This window comes from Loxodonta africana, chromosome 3, assembly GCF_030014295.1.
Source record: "Loxodonta africana isolate mLoxAfr1 chromosome 3, mLoxAfr1.hap2, whole genome shotgun sequence".
NCBI classification, from domain to species: Eukaryota; Metazoa; Chordata; class Mammalia; order Proboscidea; family Elephantidae; genus Loxodonta; species Loxodonta africana.
The window spans coordinates 27,993,522-28,011,019 of record NC_087344.1 but is presented as its reverse complement, the minus strand read 5'-3'; the positions used below and the strand labels follow the sequence as shown (position 1 = coordinate 28,011,019).

Here is a 17,498-nt window from a genome sequence, read left to right as displayed (position 1 = left end):
CGGGATTGACACTGGAGGTTCTGCAGGAGGCCTGCCGGACCGCTCGTCTCCGCCAATCGGCGCCCGCCCTGGGCGGGCCCCGGGCCCTGTCGCGCGCCTCAGCCAATTAGGCTCGTCTGCCCGCCCAGCTAGGGCCTCGCGACCGCGCGACTGGCGGAGCATCCTCGGAGCGCGTCAGGGGGTCGAGAGCCTATGGCGGCGCGGAAGGGTCGTGGCGGGCCAATAGACAGCGGCGCGGCGCCGTCAGTCAGGGTGGCGCTGGCCAATGGGCGGTGGGCTGCGGGGGCGTCACGGACAGCAGCAGCGGACTTGGGCTGAGGTTCCCGGGCGGGCGGGCGCGGAGGGACGCGGGAAGCAGGGGCTGGGCGGGGGTCGCGGCGCCGCAGCCAGCGCAGCCAGCCCAAGGGGCCGCCGCCGCCGCCGCCCAGCGCGCTCCGGGGCCGCCGGCCGCCGCCAGCACCCCCCGCGCCGCAGCTCCGGGACTGGCCCGGGCCGCCGCCGCCGCGATGGGCAACGCCGCCGCCGCCAAGAAGGGCAGCGAGCAGGAGAGCGGTGAGTGCCCGGGCCGTGACCCCGATCGCGGCCCCGCTCTGCCAGCCCCCTCCTTGTCCATCACCGCGTGGCCCCTCCCCCACGCACCCCCCCCATTCTTCGCTCCTTCTCCCCAGCGCCCCTGCCTGTCCAAGGCTGGGGCCCGAAGGCCCGCAGGAGACCTCCCATAGGGGCACCCCTGCCAAAGGCCGCCCCCGACTGCAAAGGCAGTGCCCCCCCACCCAGCTGTCACTGCCAACCATGGCACGTATGACCGCTGGGGCCCCACATGGAGCCCTGTCACCACCCCCTCTCTTCCTGGCCCATCTCCCCAAATTCTAATCCCCCCACTTTCTCACTCACCACTCACAGAGATGGGACGCACTGCTAGACCCCGACTCAGAGTTGGCAGTCTGGGAGTGCTGTGGGGTCTGCTTCCACCCCAGAGGGACCTTGGCCACTTGGTGACCACACCCCTCCCCCCCTCCAGCCCCCGCCATCTTTCTCCTGCCCTTTCCCTTTTCACCTTATCCCAGCCCCCTGCCATCCTTGAGCATTTCCCCTGAAGCCACCTCCAGCATTGTTTTTCTCTTCTGTGTCACTTGGCATGGGGGACAGGATCTTTCTGGGTCCCTCTGCCCCTCTCTTGTTCTGTCACTCTCTGCCACTCTGCTCCCTCCTCCAAGTAAGCGCCTGCCCCTGGCTGGGAGAGCAGGCTGTTTATGAAGCTAGGGAACTGCTTCAGTGCTTCCAAAGACAAATTTGAGCCAGTCTTCCTGGGATTCATTGCATCCTCTTTTGCAGGGGGTGGGGTGGGAGTGGGGGCAGCTGCAGAGCCCCTTCCGCTTTCCTGCTGGGCAGCCTAGCTCCAGGCTCTTGGAGGGGGCCCCTCAATAAATGGTTGTTTCACAACTAAGGCTCCGTCATTCACCAGGTCCCCTGGGCTGCTTCACCCGCTCCTGGCGCTGGATGAAAAGTAGGGGGGCGAAGAGTGCCTGGCTTTAGCAAGGGCTCATTCGGCTTGAGCTGGGCTGGTGAGAAAGGGGATGGGGCAGTTGGGGAGAGTAGTGGGTGACATCTAGTGCCTTGTTTTGCCAGCGGACAGACAGATTCTGGTCATTCCCAAGGCCCAGCCACAGGCTTGTTTCTTTCCCTCCCACCCTCACATTGTGCTGGCCTTTTCAAGCCAGAGAGAGAGATTCCACATCTGGAACTGCTTTCAAAAATGGCCTCGAGCCCCCTCCCCAGTTCCTCCAGCTCCTCAATTGTCACTCAGGCCTAAAGCTAGACCCCACCTGAGAGTCCCTTCCAGTTACCCAGAAATAGAGCTGAGAAGGGAGCTCGTGTCCAACTACGCTGTCCCTAGTTCCTGGTCTCAAACAACAGCGTGAGTTCCCTGAATGCCCCCTCCCAGAAAGACCTGGGCCTGCAAACCAGGGAACTTTATTCCTACAAATAGCAGAACTCAGAGGAACCAGGCGTCCACGGGGAGGCCTGACATGTCACCGATGGGCGGGGGACAGGGAGGCAAGTGCCTGTAGTTGAGCGCTTGATGACAGAGGAGCAGGTGGGTAGTGTCCAAAAAAGGTCTGGGCCTGAGCATGGAGGGGACTGGGAAGAGGGGGAGGGGCCAGCTCTCAGCAGGTGAGGCTGCTGGGAGGTGGCAGGTGGAGGCAGGCAGCTATATATTGCAGTGGCTCAGTTGAAAGTTGGGAAGATGACATAATCCCGGAAAACCTTCAGGGTGTACCAAGCACGTGCGGCGGGGAGGTGGGAAGCCACAAGGGGAAAAGGATCCCCAAAAGGCTCCGGAAGGAACTGCTAATTCTCTCAGAGCACAGACCAAAAGACACCCAGGAATGGCCTGTCACAAGGAAATAGAGCCACTGTGTATTGGGCATCTAGTGTGTGCCAGGTTAAACCGCCTCCATCGATCTGCTCAGGTGATACTCATAATGGGCTATTAGCCGAATTTTCCAAATGGACTTGCTCAGTTTGACGTAGGTGACGTCACAGGGGCAGGATTCACATCCAGATCCGCCTGGATCCCATAAGTGCACAACTCAGACATTCTCAACTCGCCTCCCTGATTTTTGCTTTAGTCACTTAAACTTTCTTAATTTAAAATAATAAAAACAACTCACTTTTCTTCAGACGTAAACTTTGACCCCATCTTGAGCAGTAATGTAAATGAAGTCATGGCATTGCTGGGCCAGATATATTTTCCCTGACACAAATTAAAATACATATGTAATTAGAAAAATGAAACATCGCGTACTCCACATTCAGCCAGTGGGACCAGTGTCACACTTTGGGAAACAGTCTAAGCTGTACTTCCTCCCCGAGCCTTGCAGGGGCTTCTAGAGAAGGAGATAGGATGGGGAAAGAGGCCCCTCTTTGCTTGGAAGCTCTGAAACTGAGAGGATGGAGTTACACTAAATTTGTCCTCTTCTAACCAGGGCGGGGCAGGGGCAGTAGCCAGGCAAGCCTGCAGGGGGCACCTGAATTTCATCTGCCACACGCCAGCCCGACTGTAAGGAAAATGCCCAAGCCTCACTAGGTACCAGTTAAGTATCCTGCAGCCCCCTACACCCTCATCTCCATGCCAGGGCAGGACAGAACAGGGTCTGCCTCTCCGGAGATCCAGAATGAGCCATGGGGTGGGGGTGGGGAATCTGCACCCAAAGATGCTAAACCATTGGCAGGGGCCAGGAGGGCAGAGAAAAATGACCGAAGTCTCAGGCTCTGGCCAGGCTGGAGGAATTGAGATAGGGCAGCAACCTCTGGGCTGGTGCTGGCAGAGGACACCCCTGGGAGTTGGCCACAGGGGAAGGAGCAGAGCTAGCGAGAAGCCCCCCAGATACTCCCCAAGCCTCCGAGAGAAACCAGTACAGGCACTGAAAGTGAAAAAAATGCCTCTGAGAGGTCAGTGGGTGGAAAGAACTGTCGGCCTCCAACAGTCTACAGAAGCCAAAGCGAGCCAAACACTTCCTGTGCATTGTCGTTGTACGGGTGCCCAAGAGGGTCCTACCAAGACAACTTTTCCTTAGCCCATTTTGGGCTACAGTAGCCCTGAGGGACCTACTTTCTCTTCCCCTGGTCCACTGGCCTTCAGGTTGGGTTTTTCTTCCTAATCTCACTCCGCAACTCCCTGGCTCCCCCTACAGGCAGGGCTCTGGGGGTGGGTGGTTGAGCTGGTGTGGTAGGTCTTATGAGCCTTCCCAGCCACCGTAGTCTGGGTGCCCTGAGAGAGAGACTGAGTGATGGCTTCCAACCCCACGGATGGTGAGGCTGAGCTCTGTTACTATAGCAACTACCCAAGCACTCCCTGCCCCCCAAGCTCAGGAAGGGCAACAGTAGGACTTGGGGAGCGGGCAGAGCGGAGGAGTCAGTGGACTCCTGGCTCACCCTGGAAACTCCGCTCGTACTAACAACTCTCGGCTGTGAGGCCTGGGGAGAGCAGGGGTTACTGTGGGGGTCCCGGTCAGACAAGTGAGGGATGGTCCACCCAGAGTGGGGGTCCAGCTCAGACTGGAGGGTGGTATAGCCCAGTGTCACAGTTCAGCTTGGGCTGGGTGTGTGTGTGGGGGGGAGGTAATCTAAGCATTGTTGCGGTCCGTCTCAGAACGGAGGTTGATACCCCAGTGTTGGGGTTCAGCTCAGACTGGGGGGTAGTCCAGCCATTATTGGGATCCATCTCAGAATGGGAACTGGTCCAATCTAATGTTGGAATTCAGCTCAGAATAGGGATTGGTGTAGTACATTGTTGAGGTTTAGCACAGACTGGGGTCCAGTCCAGTGTTGGGATCCAGCTCAGACTCAGGGGTGGTCCAACTCAAAGCAGGGGTTCCAGGTTAAACTGAGGAATCAGCCAGCCTCAGTTCCAAGGCTCCCAGGCTGGGCACCCCTGCCCCAGAATTCCCAGGACAGCCAGATTTTAGAGGGCAGAGGGTCCTGAGATTATTGTCTGGGAGATATGAGGCTGGGCTCTTTCCTTACCCACTTTGGTATTCTGCTGCTGTATTTCCCATTCCCAGGGGAATTTCTCGATTTCTGCCTCCTGCTGTGTCCCTGGCTTTTCTAGGGGTGTTTGGGGTTTTCTCTGTGAGCTCAAATAGAATCAGGACTAAGGTGGAGGTTGGAGGTGGGGCAGGGCGGCAGGCTCTACCGGCTGGGTTTCCCTTCTCTGCCACTTCCTGTTTCCATCGGGGACCATGGGTGCCAGGCACTCCTCGAGAAGTTGCCACTGACTCTTGGCTCCTTTTGGAATCTGGAAGAAAGGAGGAAGATGGTCAAAGCTGCCTCCTCCTCCCCCATCCCTGGGTTTTAGCCTTTTGTTTCCGGTTTGGACTTTCATGGCTGAGAGCAGAGCCAAGCGCAGGGCAAGGTTTGACAGAGGCCAAGGACATCCCAGGATGCCTTTCCACTCTCCGCCCCCACAGGGGCTCAAGACAAAGAGCCCCATGTACCCATTTCTCTCTTGGAATGATTTGGGGGCTCCGGGTTCAAAGGGATCTTGGGGAGGAGATGGATAGAGGTGGCTCTTGCACCCGCTCCCTTTCTCTCCAGCTGTTCTTTCAGGTAAACTAATGAAGTCCTGGGGTCTCTTTAGCCCGCAGGGCATCTCTGGCTGCTTCCTGGGCTTTTACTCCTCCTCTGCCCAGTGGACACTGCCCTGGGCACATCAGGTGCCATCCTCTGGGCAGTCCAACACCCACTGTGGAAGGCAGGGACTGGCATCTTAGGAGCAAGGAAGTCCCTGGAAGAAGAAATTAGCTTTAGCATCCTGCCCTGGGGCAGGCAGCCCAGCCAAGAGGGACACTCTCAGGAGAATCTTCCCATCACCTCCTGCCAAGGAGGGACTCTGCAGACCTTGGCCAGCTGGGAGCAGGTACCTTTAAATGCTTCCGTGGCAACCAGCTCCTCCTCTGCCATCCCCGAAGGCCCTCCTGAGGAACAGGCTCCAAGGCTCTGGTTTTCCTGTTGCCCTCCAAAGGGAAGGTTCCAGGGAGAGCCTGGGGTGGCTGCGATGGATCTGGGGTCGGGCAGCAGCCAGGGTGGGGACTCGGAGACCACCTTCCAGCTGTGGCTGCAGCTTCTCCTCTGGGCCCACCTGGCAGTCCGTTTCCTGGGCTACCTGCGCCAAACCCTCTGGGGGCCTAAGCCACAGCCAACACCCTGATCCTCCCTGGCCAGGAGCAGATTGGCTCCCTGATCACCCCCATCCCACCCCCATCCCATCCTCTGCTGGAAGGGGCAGGAAGCAGAGGTGAGTGTGGGGGCTCCTGGCTGCCCCCTCCCACCGTTATCCCTCTTTATCTGCCTGCTCTTCCTAGTACTACTTTCCCTCTCCTCCACCCCACCCTCAAATCTGGCAAGTTGATAACACTGCCATAGCACCAGAGTTGATATAGCCTGGGCTCTTCCGTGCTTTGTGAGGCCAGAGAAGAGCCTTGCTAGGGGCAAGGGCCCTCTGAAGCCCCTCAGTGGGGTGACAGCAGATAGCCAGAGCTCACACCCACTGAGTTGCCCACTGCGTCAGGAGCATTTGGAGAACAAGGGAGGAAGCAGGATTAGGCATTCTCTTGGTTTCCTCCCAAGCCCACTCCTCTCTTCCTTCTTTTTGGGTGAGAGTGGAGTCCCAAGAGGGTACCTTCTCCTCACACCTTCATCCAGAATTTGGCATGGATCTGTTTGGGGGTTTCTGAGGAAGGTGCTGTGTGCTGAGAAGGCTTTGCTAGTGAAAGCATTGGAGGTGATTCAATCCCCAGGCACAGAAAGGTCTCTTGGCCACTTGGCCCTGCCAGGTGCCAGCCTGGGGCTCCTGGCCACTCCAGTGCCTGCCTCCTTTGGGCCTGGGTCACTCTGCAGGGTTCTCCTGGCCAGCAGTGTCTCCTCCAACTGCCACTCTCCTAGCCCCACAGCGGGGGCTAGGGAGCACTGAGGGAGAGCCTTGTGGGCAGTGGGGAGAGCGGGCTGCCCATGAGGCTGTGAGGGGTTCCTGGCACTGCATGCAGGTGGGGACAGACAGATGACAAGCACGGCCAAAGTGTAGGTGTGCAGGGCCAGTGTGAAAACGGTCCCCAAAACATGGGAGGTTGAGGGCAGCTCTGCTCGAGGCGTCCCTGATGCATTGTGACCAGCGCTATAACCACCGAGTTGGTAGTGACGTGACACAGTTAATCTCATGGGCAGCAGGGTCAGGCCCAGTGACTCAGCATCTGGCTCTCCTCTGGGAGTCTCAGTCTTCTCACCTGTATAATGGGAATAATAGCTGCTTTTTCTACCCAGCAGGGTCAGAATTAGCATAGAAAACGCTCAGCACAAGATCAAGGAACTGGTGGGGGTTACACAGACATGTCCGTAACATAAGACCCCATATCGGGCTCTGTATTTGAGATTCGAGCACTTGGTCCATCTCTGTGTATTTTATAACTCAATTTTGAAAAACACTTAAAAGCAGACTTAATAGCAAACATTTCTATAGCACTAACCTATGCCCGCCACCATTCAGTCCTCTCTACAAAACAAAAAAAAAATCCTTTGCTGTCAAGCTGATTCTGACTCTTAGTGACCCTACAGGACAGAGTAGAACTGCCCCATAGGGCTTCCATGGAGCGCCTTGGATTCAAACTGCCGTCCTTTTGGTTACCAGCTGAACTCTTAATCTCTATGTCACCAGGGTTTCCCTCCACAAAGATGAATTCATTTAATCCTCACAGCCAGTTTTCGAGGTCATTCCTATTATTGTCCCCATTTTACAGATGAGGAAAACCGAGGCCCAGAAAGGTGAGGTCAGTTGCCTAAAATCTCACAGCTCGTCAGGGACCAGGCCTGGATCTGGACACAATCCCAGAGTCCTGGCCCTTATCCATTTTGCTGGGCTTCCTCTCAGCGTTGGCTAGAACAGCTGCTTTCAAGCCTCACTTTCTTGGGCTGTCAAGTGGGGAGAATGGGTAAAAGGTTGGCAGGCAAATCAAACGAGATGTGTAGATGAAACAGCCAGCCAGGGCCTGCAGGGGAAGTCTTCAAGGTTAACAGAAGGGTGATGTTTACCTTGGGGTGCTGTGGGGCCCCTGGGGGCAGGTATTGGACAAGGTTTTGTGGAGGTAGCTTCCCTTGAACCAGCTATGAGTCAAGGGCCTTGCCATAGGCAAATGCCTGCTGGAAGCCAGGGCAACAGCTGAGTCCCCCAAGGGTGCCTGCTAGCTGAGCCCCGCAAGGGCGCCTGCTACCGGAGCCCCAGAGGCCTCTACCCCAGGCCCAGCCTCCCCAGAGAAGGGGCTGGAGGAGCGGCCAAATCCCTAGGCTATAAATACCTCGGCTGGCGTCTTCCCTGGCCGTGGAATGTCGTTCAGAACTGGGGCGAGTGGGGGTAGGCTGGCCTGGCCAGTGCTCTCTATCCCCCTGGAATAAGCCCCGAGTTGCCTTATACCCCTTTCTTGGATGAAAGTGAGGCCAAATTCTACCTTCCTGTAGTGGGGGGGCCCAGACCCCAGCCCAGATCAGGGCCTTCCCAAGCTGCCTTCAGGCTCAGCCAGGGTACCCCAAAGGCAATGCGGGGAAAGTCAGGCTCTGGACAAGATGACTATACCCCACTTTCCATAAATGGGGTAGCCTAGGCCTGCCCTGAATAGGTGGGGTTTCCATCTAACCCTCCCCTCTCTTTATTTCAGTCAAAGAGTTCTTAGCCAAAGCCAAAGAAGATTTTCTTAAAAAATGGGAAAATCCCGCCCAGGTAAGCCCCCAGAATCCTGGGAGGGGTGAGCTGATGGGCCCTGGCCCCCTGGCTGTGTCCCTCCAACAAGGCTAGAGCTTCAGGGTCCCTAGGGATGGCTCCTTACACCTCCCATGGACGCTCCCAGGCACAGGCACCCGATTGCCCACAGCCAGGTTCCCTCACCCTGCTGCCCCCTCCTGACTGGCGGCCCCTGCCCCCCACGCAGCTGCCAGCAGCTCCTGGGCCCCAGGCCAGGGCCGGATCTGGCCCCTGCCATCCACCTTGAGGAATGCAACCCCCACCATCTTGTTCTGCCCCTTGTCCTCACCCCCCTCAGGCCACCCACTCCCCGGGGCCCCTCTGGCGGTGGCAGACGGGATGCTCAGCCCTGGGCCCAGCAGGCGCAGGGGCTGGGGGTCCTTGACCCTCCCAACCCTTCCTCCCACAGAATACAGCCCACTTGGATCAGTTTGAACGAATCAAGACCCTGGGCACGGGCTCCTTTGGGCGGGTGATGCTGGTGAGGCACAAGGACATTGGGAACCACTACGCCATGAAGATCCTCGACAAACAGAAGGTGAGCTGGCTGCCAGGCCTTTGCCCAGGCTGTTCCCACTGCCTGCCTGGGTGATCTTTCTGCCCTTTCACTCGCTCACTCTTTCCTCAGCCCAGGCCCGAGGACCAGAAGGGGCAATGCTGCCCTCACATGGCTTCCTGTCCAGGCCAACAACCCATGTGAAACCAGGCCCAAGTGACCCAGGGTCAGAAAGTGCCCGTCTAGGGCCCAGAGGCAGGATACCAGACACCAAGCCAGTATTAGGCATCTTCCCAGGGAAAGGGGCATTTACAGGGACATTGGTTCTTTCCGCAAATATTTTGGAGATCCTGCCCTATGCCAGGCAATCTCGAGATCAGTGCTGTCCAGGAGAAATGCAGTGCGAGCCACGCATGTGATTTCAACTTTAGAAAATGTAAACTTGTAGTGTTGTTCAAAAAAAGTAAAAGGAAACAGTGAAATTGATTTTAACAATATATCTTCATTAAGCCAATATATCTAAAATGTGTTATCATTTCAACACATGGTCTGTATAAAAATATCTTTACTGAGATATCTTACATTCCTGTTTTTGTACTTAGTCTCCAAAATCCGGCAAGTATTTGATACTCACAACACGTCTCCACTCAGATGGTAAATTTTCATCAGAAAGACATGAACAAGTAGATTTCACAAGCCCAGGTTGTCCCAGACATGCTTCAAGTGTCCATTGCTGGATTTTAATTTTAGACACTTAAAATAGTAAATTCACTCCCTCACTCGAGCCAGCCACATTTCAAGTGCTTGGTGGCCACACGTGGCTTGTGCCAACTGTTGGACAGGGCAGGTGTAGACACTGAGGAAAGCAGTGAAAAAACCCGCAGCACAATGGTTCAGAGCTTCGAGGGGTCAGGCAGCCCATGTGCAGCGCCACCCTCCCGTTGACCAGCAGCGTGACCTTGGGCAAGTCAGCTCACTTCTCTACGTCTGGGCTTCCGCCCTAGCATGCTCATAGTGCGTCCTTTACAGGGCTTCTGGGACGTTTTATGAGTAAGTACGTGTGAGGCGCCAGGCTTGTGCTTTATGCTGTTAGGGGCCAGCTAAAGGCTGAGAAAAATTAGCCCAAGGTGCTGGTGGGAGCGTGGGGTACCCTAGACCCAAGGGAAGCTGTAAACACCCAACCCCATGGGCTCCTCCTGCGCCCCTTCCTCCAGGAAGCCTTCTCTGACCACTGCTCCCACCCTCAACTGGGCCAGGCTCCTTATCTGGGCTTCCACAGGGCCCTCTGGGCTGAAGCTGGGTGACTCATGTATCCTGCTGTTCGAAGACAGAGAACCCTTGTCTTCTTGTGTGTCCTCAGCACCCGGCCCAGGGCCTGATGGGTTGCAGGCCCTCAGACATTCCAGCTGAAGGCACTGGCATGGCCTGGGCACCCCCTCTTATGCTCCCTCCTTGCTCTCATCCCCTCCGGCCCCACAGGTGGTGAAGCTGAAACAGATAGAGCATACCCTGAATGAAAAGCGCATCCTGCAAGCGGTCAGCTTTCCGTTCCTCGTCAAACTCGAGTTCTCCTTCAAGGTGTGGCTCCATAGCAGCAGGTTCAGGATCACCCTGGTGGGGCCCCAGGCACTGAGGGGCCGGGGGAGAGTGGAGAGGGAAACGACTCTGGGGAGCGGAGCTGTTTGGCAGGGCTGGGTACAGCCTCTCGGTTCCCAGAGTCGGGGGTGGGGCTGAGGACTGTCTGGGAAGCTGGGAAGGTGAAGAGTGAGACCCCTGAAGGAGGGGTGCTGGGAATCAGGAGTCAGGCTGGGGCTCTGCTAGACCTGAGTTCAATTCCTGCCATGTTCTAGCTTAATAACTTTGGACAAGCCACTTAACCTTGGTAGCATCCCTCAGGATCACTACTCCGAGGATCTAACGTGGCCAGGAGTACAGACTCTGCAGCCAGACAGCCGGGGTTTGAATCCTGGCTCTGTACTTCTGGCCATGTGACCCTGGTCCAGGAACGTCACTGCCTTAAGGCTCGGCTTCCTCACTTGTAAATGGGCATCATAGGAGTGCCCACCTGGTGGGGCTGTCATGAGCACCCTGCATGAGCTATTTTGGGTGGCATGCTAAGCCATGGCTGTGAGAGCTGGGAAAGGCCACTCAGGGCCAGCGTCACAGGCAGCGTGCGGCTGTGCAGTCACGAGAGCCCCACGCTCACGAGGGCCCCGCACTTGGTCTGATGCACTGCTGCCATCATCTCAAGAGTTCTAATAATTGTTTAACAAGGGGCCCTGCATTATTTTGGGCTCTGCAAATCCTGGTCCCATTTTACAGATGACAAAACTGGCCCCGAGAGGCTTGCTCAAGACAGTTCCAGACAGGCGTCTTCTCTCCAGCTGGGGCACTCAGCCAGGTCACCTGCCCGCCTCTGCGTGACCCTCACTCTCTCCCCTGGTAACAGCAGGGTCACAGCTGCCCCCTTTCCTAACAGGCAAATGAAATGAGATGTGTCTCCCAGTGAGGTGTCGCCGGGTCCCTGGCACATGCTTCATACAGTTTCGATGTCTTTATTTTATTTCTGAGCATTTTGGGGGCTCTGATCAGCCACTGCTTCCCGCAGGACAACTCCAACTTATACATGGTCATGGAGTATGTGCCCGGTGGGGAGATGTTCTCACACCTACGGAGGATTGGAAGATTCAGGTGAGCAGCTGCCCCAGCCCCGCCAGGCCCCCACCACACCAGTCTGACGCAGGCCATGAGCACAATCACACGACCAGACCATTGGGGGTGCACAGGGGCCCAGCCGGCTTGAATGTGGCAGTGGCCTCTCCAGGTCCCCATAGGTTTTTGTTTCCGCTGGGATGAGGCATCTGCCATGTTTCAACCACCACAAAACAGGGTGATGTAGACATCACAACTTCAGGGGGCGGTTTATGCATTTTCCATCACTGGACTGGGTGGCTCTGCCAGCCTACCTACTGCCGGCTGGCTGTGGGTGAGTGGGTCCTGGCTGGCTGTGGCCACTGGCACTTACCCATCCCCTCCTGCTTGTCCCGCCAGCGAGCCCCATGCCCGCTTCTACGCAGCCCAGATCGTCCTGACCTTTGAGTACCTGCATTCACTTGATCTCATCTACCGGGACCTGAAGCCGGAGAACCTCCTCATCGACCAGCAGGGCTACATTCAGGTGCCTGCCAGGCCAGGGGAGGGCAGCACCAGGCAGCCGTGGCCTGCACCCTCCCTCCCCACCAACTGCCCATTCTCGTGCCTGCAGGTGACAGACTTCGGTTTTGCCAAGCGTGTCAAAGGCCGCACCTGGACCTTGTGTGGGACCCCCGAGTATCTGGCCCCTGAGATTATCCTAAGCAAAGTAGGTGCTTCCCCAGCCCCCCACCCTCACCCTTCTCTGCACATACCCCTTCTGGCCTCCTCCCCTTAACCCCTGCCACCTCTCACCCCAGGGCTACAACAAGGCTGTGGACTGGTGGGCCCTGGGGGTCCTCATCTATGAGATGGCAGCCGGCTACCCACCCTTCTTTGCCGACCAGCCCATCCAGATCTACGAGAAGATCGTCTCTGGGAAGGTAAGGCCGGATGTGGGTGTTCGGCCCCCTAACCCTCCACCCTCAATGGCAGACCTCTCCCCACCCAGCCTGCACTCCTCTCCACGGAGCCCCTGCTCATTACTGAAACAGTCTAGAAATTCTTTCAGTTGGGCCAGGCGATTGAGGCTAACACCTAGCACAGCCTCCCTGTCTAGCCCCTGACCCCTGGGGCTGGAATCCCAAAGGCTTCCAGACCCTGAGTTTCATTGAGCTCTTTGGCCCAGAACTGGCCCTGCCTTGCCTGACTTCTGCTCTTCTGGTCATAGTTGTCCCCCTTAGTGTGTGTGTTTATAAGTTTCCCGGCTGGAAAATGAATGTGTCTGGCTCCAGGAGCCACCCTAGCCCGCATCAGTTGTGGTAAATGGTCCACATTTCCTTTCCCAAATGCAGACTCCCCAGCCCTGAGGTTTCAGGTAAGGGATGGAGGAACCATAGGGGCTTGCATTTGGGAAATGCATTAAGTGGCACCATATGAACCCCTTCCGTCTTCAGTCCCTCGCTCTGTGGGAGTGGTACCCCATGTGAGAGGAGAGGAAGTTGAGGCTTACTGAGGGCGCAGTGTTGTGCCTGAGGTCACACCATGACACGTCAAGACATTGTCATAGGCACTGAGCACCCAAGAGAGGTTGGGGGTCCCACTCTGCCCTTAGCTTACCTCCTACCTGACATAGCATCTTGTACATAGGAGCTGCTCATTGGCTGAGTCACCTCAAAATGGTGGGAGCAGCTCTGAGCTCCATCTGGGTGGGCAGGCCTGGCTTCAAGTCCCAGCTCTGCCACTTTTTGGCAAGTGGTTCAGCCCCGTCTGAGTCTCATCGTCCCCAGCTGAGAAAAGGCCAATCAGACACCTGCCTCTCAGGGTATTTGACAGAAGTCACCAACTGCCAAGTGGGGTGCTCTGTGCTTGACACACAGTGAATGTCACTAGAAGGGAAAGATGAGATGTCTGCCATAAGGCAGAATCAAAATCACCAAGAAAAATAGTCTGGGGGGGTGGCACCGGCACAGAAGGTTCCAAGGTGGAAGAGATGACTATAACTCCCTTCTTTGTAGCATTTCATGGTTCCCACACCTGCCTCCCAGAAACCCTGGAACATCAGCCCCATGTCATAGAGCAGACACAGGCCCAGAGAGGTTAAGTGCCATGTCCAAAGTCACACAGTATGTAAAAGGCAGAGCATGCACTTCAAGTTGGTTCTTGTGGCTGTAAATCCAGTGACCTCTCTGCTCAGATGCAAGGCTGTGGGCTCAGAGCATTGAGGAAAATTTCTGGAAGAGAGTTGGCCTGGGCCCTAAAGAATTGAAGAGTGAGAGAGAAAAATACTATTCGTCTTGTAAGTGTTTATATTTCAAAAGCCCCCAGACCTCAGCAAAGCTGCTTAGGAAGCAGTGGCCAGGAATGCAAGTTCTGGAGTCCAACAGGCTTGTGATGAAAATGCCCGTTCCTACTCTTCAGTGTGACCTTGGGCACGCTGTTTAGCCCATCTGAGCCTCAGCTTCCTCATCCATAAAATGGGAGCCATCACTACACTTCCATTTCAACAGTGGTCCCTTCTCCAGAATCAACATAACCAGGGAACTTGTTAGAAATGCAGGTTCTCAGGTTCCAGCCAGCCCTCCTAAATCAGCCCCTCCAGGGTGGGCCCAACAAAATGTTTTAACAGGGGACTCTGCTGAGGGACTCTACCAAATAAGAGTGTTGTATAGAGAAGGCAGTGTCCTGGGCTCTCCAAAGCTCCAGACCAGCTCCTCCCAAAACAGAAAAGAACCCCCTGACTGGCCCCCTACTTCTTCCAGGTGCGGTTCCCGTCACACTTCAGCTCCGACCTGAAAGATCTACTGCGGAATCTCCTGCAGGTGGACCTCACCAAGCGCTTCGGGAACCTCAAGAATGGAGTCAATGACATCAAGAATCACAAGTGGTTTGCCACGACTGACTGGATTGCCATCTACCAGAGGAAGGTGGGCACCAACCCCACCCCTCGGGTGGGCTGAGGGTGTTGCAGGAGGCCAGGGAGATAGGCCAACAGAGGGGAGAGGAATTGAAAATAGGCTTCAGGCTCTGAGTTCGCCTAGAGGAGGCAGCTCAGTACCAATGAGGGGGTCTAGAAATATGATACTGGTTTCACTTGGTCATTGTGACCTTGGGCAGAAACTCCCGTGTCTAGGCAGTATTTCACCATTGGTGAGTTGGGCTGTTAAGAGGGGTCCACACCCTAATGCTAAGCACAGGCCTAGGTCAAAGTCAGTATCTTATGAAATTAGGCCACTTACATTTATCGTGGTAATTATGATTATGTTGACTAATGAGGTCGGGGTGGTTCTTGATCCTTCTCCAGGTGGAAGCTCCCTTCATACCAAAGTTTAAAGGCCCCGGAGACACGAGTAACTTCGACGACTATGAGGAGGAAGAGATCCGGGTCTCCATCAATGAGAAGTGTGGCAAGGAGTTTTCTGAGTTTTAGGGGTGTGCCTGTGCCCCATGGGTTTTCTTTTTTTGTTGTTGTTGGGGGGGTGGGAGGGTTGAATTGAACAGCCAGAGGGCCCCAGAGTTCACTGCATCTAATTTCACCCCCACCCCACCCTCCAGGGTAGGAGGAGCAGGAAGCCCAGATTTTTGGAGGATGGAAACACCAGCTGCTCCCCTTCACCCCCTCGCCCTCCTGCCCGCTCACTCTACCGCTTCTCCCTCTCTCCTCCCCCACGGCCCCCCACCCTAGCCCACTTCTGCCTGTTTTAAGTGAGTTTCTCAGCCCTAGTCAGACCAGGTCTTGTTTGTGTACCCAGGGACAGGGTGTAGAAGGAGGGGCTCAAACTTAACCCTCCCCCCCCCCCCGAAAACTGCAGGCACCAATAGCTAAGGACAAATGAACAGATAAGCCAACCTTCCTTCCAGAGCAATCCTGCCAGGGGAAGGAAAGATTTTAGTGACATGTTCAGTGGGTGGCTTGCTAGAGTTTTTAAGAAAACCATTTAAGATATTATTTAAGTTCCACCAGTGCCTCCCTCCCTCTGTCCTCTACCCCCACTCCCCTGTTGATGTCCCCCTCTCCCCCAAACTCATTTTAACAAGGCTGGGAAGCAAACTGACTTCGTAAAGGAAGGAGCTGGGGTTAGAATTTCTGCCCCCTCCTTGGGGGTCTCTTGCCAAGCCTGAAGGGGTCTCAGTCCCTTCAGGAAACCCCTACCTTCTTCATCCCCAACAGCCCCTTTCTTCACCCTGGGTTTCGGGAGCCAGACAAAGCAGCTGCCCCTCGCCCTGCCAAAGAGGAGTCCCCCCAAAAGACAGAGGGGGAGCCGCAAGCCCAGGGTCTTTCCCTCCCAGCAACATCCCCCCAAACTCCTTAATTTTATTCTCAGCTAGAGTTTTAATGCCCAGCTTCCTCTCAGCTCACTGGAGAAGGCAAACCCTGCAAAAAGACAAGAAGAGGCAAAGCCCCTCCCCACTGGCCCCAGGTTCAAGGCCAGGCTTGCCTGGTAGGGGCTGCCTGTTTTATTCACCCTTCGGCCTCTGCCCCCCCACCCAATCGTGGGCGTCCCTCCTCTAGTTTAGCTCCCCCTTCTCCTCTCGTTTAGCTGTCAGCTGTCCACAACCCCTTCTCTCCCTCCAATGTCTGATATGTGCTTTTTTTTCTTTCAATAAAAAAGTAGCTCTGTGGGGAGCCGTTGGGGAGCCACCCCCATTCACCCCCATATTTGCCCCTCTCATAACTTCTCCCCAACCCAGGAGGAGCTCTCAGGCCTGGAGTGGGGCCCCGGGTGGGCGCGGGGGCGATTCAACCTGTGTGCTGCGAAGGACGCGACTTCCTCTTGAACAGTGTGCTGTTGTAAACATATTTGAAAACTATTACCAATAAAGTTTTGTTTAAAAAAAAGTGTCGCTCGTGTACCCGACTTCGGCCACCCACCCACTCACCCCCAGAAGGACTGAAAAAGGAATTTTGGACCCCAGTGTCTAGGCTGAACAGGCTCTGGTCAGGAGTCCTTGTAAAATCGGGTTTGGCTGGAATTCTGCCACTCCCCTACCCTGCAGAAGAAGGGGCGCCAAACTGCCCTTTGACCCCGGATTCGGGGTCCACAAATCTGCAGCGCGCCCCCTCTTCGTCCAGTCAGGGACCGACAGAGCGCTCTTGTGAGACGCTGGGGCTGGCGCTCCGGGAGGCCGCGGGGCGGCGGGGGCGGCCCTGGCTGTGGAGTGGGGGAACAGTGCGCGCCCCCTCCCGCATCCTGGGCTCGGAGCGCTGGGCCGGGCGCGTCGGTAGGGCGCGGGGGCGGCAGCGGCCAAGGGGTCCCCGCGGCGACGGGCGAGCGTAACGACCCAGGCCGGCGGGCGGCGAGTTCCCGGTAAGTGCGGTCCCGCGAGCGGAGCGCGCCGGAGAGGCGTGGAGAGGGGGGCTGGGCGCCGGGAACGTCTGGGTCCGCGCCCAATGGCTGGAGGGCGGCCGAGCGCCGCCCGCACGCCCCGCCCGCCCCCAATCCCCTCCCCCCGGCGCTCCCCTCCCCCTCCCCCGCCCGCCGCTTTCCCCCGCCCCCGCCCCGGCGCCAACTCCGCGGCGCCTCCTTAAAAAGCGCGCGGGAGTTGTAAGGGGGGGCCGGAGCGAGCCGGAGTGAGCAAGAGCGCAGGGTAAAGGGGCGGGCGGGGGGCCCGGGCTCCACCTTAAAAGCGGCGCGTGGGGGTGGGAGGGAGGAAGGCGGGCGGCGGGGAAGGGGGAGGGAGGGAAGGAAGGGGGGCCGGAGTGTCCCGGGCGCAGGGCGCGCGTGCGGCGGCGGCGGCGGCGGGGAGGGGCCGGCCGCGCCGCGCTCCCCTCCTCCCTCGCATCCCCGGCCCCGCGCGCGCTCAGTAGAAGCGGGGCTGTGTGTGCGTGCGTGCGAGTGAGTGAGTGTGTGCATATTTTTTTCTCTCTTTTCTTTCTCTCTCACTGTTTTTTCTCTCTCTCTCTCTCTCTCTCGCTCCCTCTCTCTCTTTTTTTCGCAAAGAAACAGCAGCGCCGCCGCCGCTCCGCCGAGGCGCTGCGCCCCCCGGGGGGGAGGCAGAGGAGGCGGGCAGCGGCGGAGGGAGGGAAGCCGGGGAGGGGGGCGCCGCGCTGGGAGGGAGGCAGCGCGCACGGTGCAGCCG

General features: G+C 57.1%; 2 protein-coding genes across 2 annotated transcripts; both read left to right on the top strand.

The window, feature by feature from the left end:
- Positions 1-458: 458 nt before the first annotated feature.
- Positions 459-15,784, top strand: PRKACA (protein kinase cAMP-activated catalytic subunit alpha). Its single transcript, XM_003413051.4, has 10 exons — positions 459-552; positions 8,208-8,269; positions 8,700-8,828; positions 10,266-10,364; positions 11,395-11,477; positions 11,838-11,964; positions 12,052-12,147; positions 12,239-12,361; positions 14,180-14,344; positions 14,722-15,784. The coding sequence occupies exons 1-10, from the start codon at positions 507-509 to the stop codon at positions 14,845-14,847; spliced, it is 1,056 nt and encodes a 351-aa protein (XP_003413099.1). The 5' UTR covers positions 459-506; the 3' UTR covers positions 14,848-15,784.
- SMIM46 (small integral membrane protein 46) lies at positions 5,431-7,833 on the top strand. Its single transcript, XM_064280801.1, has one exon. It carries the CDS (start codon positions 5,561-5,563, stop codon positions 5,711-5,713), a length of 153 nt encoding a protein of 50 aa, XP_064136871.1. The 5' UTR covers positions 5,431-5,560; the 3' UTR covers positions 5,714-7,833.
- Positions 15,785-17,498: the final 1,714 nt, after the last annotated feature.